Source organism: Cebus imitator, unplaced genomic scaffold (genome assembly GCF_001604975.1).
Source record: "Cebus imitator isolate Cc_AM_T3 unplaced genomic scaffold, Cebus_imitator-1.0 Scaffold427, whole genome shotgun sequence".
NCBI classification, from domain to species: Eukaryota; Metazoa; Chordata; class Mammalia; order Primates; family Cebidae; genus Cebus; species Cebus imitator.
Genome location: NW_016107742.1, coordinates 702,847 through 706,960, shown reverse-complemented (window position 1 = coordinate 706,960; position 4,114 = coordinate 702,847). Strand labels below are relative to the sequence as shown.

The window sequence follows — 4,114 nt, the reverse complement described above, 5'->3', positions numbered from 1 at the left end:
TTTTTAAGACAGAGTTTCACTCTTTTGCCCAGGCCGGAGTACAGTGGCGCGCTCTCGGCCCCCTACAACTTCAGCCTCCCTAGTTCAAGCGATTCTCCTGCCTCAGCCTCCCGGAGTCGCTGGGACTACAGGCACGTGCCACCACGCCCAGCTATTTTTTATTTTTAGTAGAGAGGGGGTTTCACTACGTTAGCCAGTATGGTCTCGATCTCCTGACCTCGTGATCCGCCCATCTCGGCTTTCCAAAGTGCTGAGATTACAGGCGTGAGCCACCCGCGCCCGGCCTGAATACTGTTTTTGGCATTGTCCAAGGAAGATTGAAAACTTGTAGCATGAATACTGTATGTTTTTCACATGAAATCTTGTGACTGTATTAAATTGTATTACTCGTAAGAGACTGTGAAGTTTTCTATTTTAAGATAGAATACAAAGCTGTTCTTTAATACATTAAATGGTGCTGAGGAAAGGAACCTCAAAAAAGAAAGAAAAAATTGGTTTGGCGGCTCCGCCCTTGAAAGGGATCAGCTGAACCCGGGTCATGTGACCCTCCCGCGTCGCTTCCGTCGGCTGGATCGCGGCCGTATGCGCGGCTCTGTGGAGCGCGGCTGGGGTTGGGGGCGCCGTGCCCCCAGCCCCCTGCTCCTTTTGACTCTACTTCTGTTTGCAGCCCCATTTGGCCTGCTCGGGGAGGAGACCCGCCAGGTGAGGGCCCTGGGGCTACAGCGATAGAAGTTTCAGGAAATGCTACCCTTGCAGGGTGGCTGGAACCAGACATCCAGGGGCTAGGAGTGGAGGGCGGCTGCTCAAGAGGAGGGCTCTTCAACCTGGCGGGTGTGGGAGACGGTCTTGGGTCATGGGACGCGACTGTGGAGTAGGGTGAATGTGAGGTGAAGTCTGGACCCTGACTCAGCCCTGGGTGACCCAGGTCCAGGCAAGTGTTGAATGTTTTCTTCTTCCCAGCCTTGTGCTCTGACCTGCCCACCAGGGTCAGGGGAGTCCTGGTTGTACACCTACCCCTTTTCATCCTGTACCCACTGCCCCTTACCCCAGGATTCCCTTAGCTCCCGCACGCATTCCTCTTGTTTAGTCCCCAAGGTCCCATCTTTTCTCCAGCATTTCCAAGCCCCTCTCCCCGACGAGGTTCTCTTTTGCCTGTGTCTCTCCTTGATGCCGTTGCCTCAGTCCTCCGCTACTCCACGTTCCAGGTGTCTCTGGAGGTCGTCCCCAACTCGCTGGGCCCCCCGCAGAACCTGCTTCATATCCGGGCAGTGGGCACCAACTCCACGCTGCACTATGTCTGGAGCAGCCTGGGGCCTCTGGCGGTGGTGCTGGTGGCCACCAACACCCCCCACAGCACCCTGAGCGTCAACTGGAGCCACCTGCTATCCCCTGAGCCCGATGGAGGCCTGATGGTGCTCCCCAAGGACAGCATTCAGTTTTCTTCTGCCCTTGTTTTTACCAGGGTGAGGAGGGTGGGGGAGAACCAAAAGTGCAGAGGGGAGAGTTCATCCCAATTAGAGCGTGGAAGTGAAGGCTGGAGCGGGGTGGAATAGATGCGAAAGCCTGGCTGCGGGGCGAGTGGGAGGGGGGACTAAGGAGAAACATGGAGGCGAGCCCAGTTCCACCCCACCCCCACCCTCCAGCTGCTTGAGTTTGACAGCACCAACGTGTCCGATACCGCAGCAGAGCCTCCAGGAAGACCATATCCTCCATACTCCTTGGCCGATTTCTCTTGGAACAACATCACTGATTCATTGGATCCTGTCACCCTGAGTGCCACATTTCAAGGCCACCCCATGAACGACCCTACCAGGACTTTTGCCAACGGCAGCCTGGCCTTCAGGGTAAGGGGTGGGAAATCAGAAAGAACTCAAAAAGGCTGATTTGTTGCGAAGGTGGGATTTAACGATGGAGGTGGGGTTTAACGATGGAGGTGGCCTTTAAGCCTCAGCATCCGGCTGTTTCCCACACCTCCCGTGCGTCTTCCTTCCTAGGTCCAGGCCTTTTCCAGATCCAGCCGACCAGCCCAACCCCCTCGCCTCCTGCACACAGCGGACACCTGTCAGCTAGAGGTGGCCCTGGTTGGCGCCTCTCCCCGGGGAAACCGTTCCCTGTTTGGGCTGGAGGTAGCCACGTTGGGCCAGGGCCCTGACTGCCCCTCAATGCAGGAGCAGCACTCCATCGACGATGAATATGCACCTGCTGTCTTCCAGGTCAGGCTTCCTGGAGAGAGGCAGATGGGTGGGGAATGTAGGTGGGACACCACTGGGACCTAAAAGTCATTCAACCATTTGACATTTAGCAACACCTTTTTTGGCTCGTTTAAGTGCTAGGCATTGGGCTAATGAATCTGACCCAGTCTCTGCCCTTAGTGGAGACAGACAGAGAGGCAGTGCAGTATGACTCACACGCTGACAGGTGGAGATCTGCACGGGGCCTGGGGGCCAAGCGGAGGGACTGAGCCCAGACTTGCAGGCTTGGAAAACAACTCAGTACTCATCCAGTCTAACTCCGTTTTTTTTGTTTGTTTTTTGAGACGGAGTTTCACTCTTGTGCCCAGGCTGGGGTGCAATGGTGTGATCTTGGCTCACTGCAACCTCCACCTCCTGGGTTCAAGTGATTCTCCTGCCTCAGCTTCCCGAGTAGCTGGGATTACAGGCGTGCGCCACCACGCCCAGCTAATTTTGTATTTTTGGTAGAGATGAGGTTTCTCCATGTTGGTCAGGCTGGTCTCGAACTCCGTGACCTCAGGTGATCTGCCTGCCTTGGCCTCCCAAAGTGCTGGGATTACAGGGATGAGGCACCACGCCCAGCCCAACTCCCCATTTTTACAGAGGAGGGATTGAGGCCCTGCCTAGGACTCAGGACTCCTGCTGCTAGTGATGGATAAAGGCTGGGAGAGGCAGGGAAGGGAGGATTGGGCACAGGTTGGTCCTTTTTACCCTCCCTTTTTATTTTTATTTTATTATTTATTTATTTATTTTAAAGCCACCACGAAACGCCACCAACCCTCCCTTGTTTGCCTTTCTTCCCAGCTGGACCAGCTGCTATGGGGCTCCCTCCCATCAGGCTTCGCACAGTGGCGACCAGTGGCTTACTCCCAGAAGCAGGGGGACCGAGCATCAGCCCTGCCCTGCCACGCTTCCCCTCTGCATCCTGCCTTGGCATACACTCTCCCCCAGTCACCCATTGTCCGAGCCTTCTTCGGGTCCCAGAATAACTTCTGTGCCTTCAATCTGACGTTTGGTGCCTCCACAGGCCCTGGCTACTGGGACCAACACTACCTCAGCTGGTGAGAGCCAGGGCCTGGGCCAGAGGCTTGGGGAGTTGACGTGGACAAAGGCTGAGCCTCCCAGCTTTTCCTCCTAAGCCATCTTACTCCTGTCTCTCTCTCTGCTTGCTCTAGGTCAGCGCTCCTGGGTGTGGGCTTCCCTCCAGTGGATGGCTTGTCCCCATTAGTCCTGGGCATCATGGCGGTGGCCCTGGGTGCCCCAGGGCTCATGCTACTGGGGGGCGGCCTGGTTCTGCTGCTGCGCCACAAGAAGTACTCAGAGTACCAGTCCATAAATTGAGACCTGCACTCTGGAGGGAAGGACATTACTGGACCTGTCTTGCTATGCCTCAAAACTCTGGAGGTTGGAGGGTCAAGTTCCAGCCGGCCCCTTCACTCCCCTGTCTTGCTTTTCTGTGGAACCTCAGAGGGCAGCCTCAACTTCCTGGAGACCCCCAGCTGGGGCTTCCTTCATACCTTGGGGAGGGGACTTTGGAAGTGGGTGGGGGACAGGGTTATTGATAAAGGAAAGGTCCCTTTGGTGTTGCCTTCTTGCCTCTCCACACATTTCCCTTGGATGGGACTTGCAGGCCTAAATGAGAGGCATTCTGACTGACTGGCTGCCCTGGAAGGCAAGAAAATAGATTTATTATTTTTTTTCACAGGGCTCCAGTCTCTTGATGCGTGAGTGTCGTTGGGCTGGTCTGGGGTTGGTTCCACGGAATGCAAGGGCTAAGAGATGGGCTTGGAAGGCAAGTTTCTGTTTGAGGCTCTATTTCCTCACCATGGAACCCTGCTCCACCAGGTAGAGATGAGAGGTTTCTTTTTTTCTTTTTTTTTTTT

General features: G+C 55.3%; 1 protein-coding gene across 2 annotated transcripts; it reads left to right on the top strand.

The window, feature by feature from the left end:
- Nucleotides 1-533: 533 nt before the first annotated feature.
- LOC108290224 (glycosylated lysosomal membrane protein) lies at nucleotides 534-3,938 on the top strand. Of its 2 annotated transcripts, XM_017509991.2 has the most exons (6): nucleotides 534-702; nucleotides 1,206-1,463; nucleotides 1,644-1,844; nucleotides 1,995-2,213; nucleotides 3,036-3,292; nucleotides 3,407-3,938. In XM_017509991.2, exons 1-6 carry the CDS (start codon nucleotides 583-585, stop codon nucleotides 3,570-3,572), a joined length of 1,221 nt encoding a protein of 406 aa, XP_017365480.1. In that variant the 5' UTR covers nucleotides 534-582; the 3' UTR covers nucleotides 3,573-3,938. The 2 variants fall into 2 exon arrangements, with proteins under 2 accessions (XP_017365480.1, XP_017365481.1); XM_017509992.2 differs by lacking the exon at nucleotides 3,036-3,292.
- The last annotated feature ends 176 nt before the right edge of the window (nucleotides 3,939-4,114 follow it).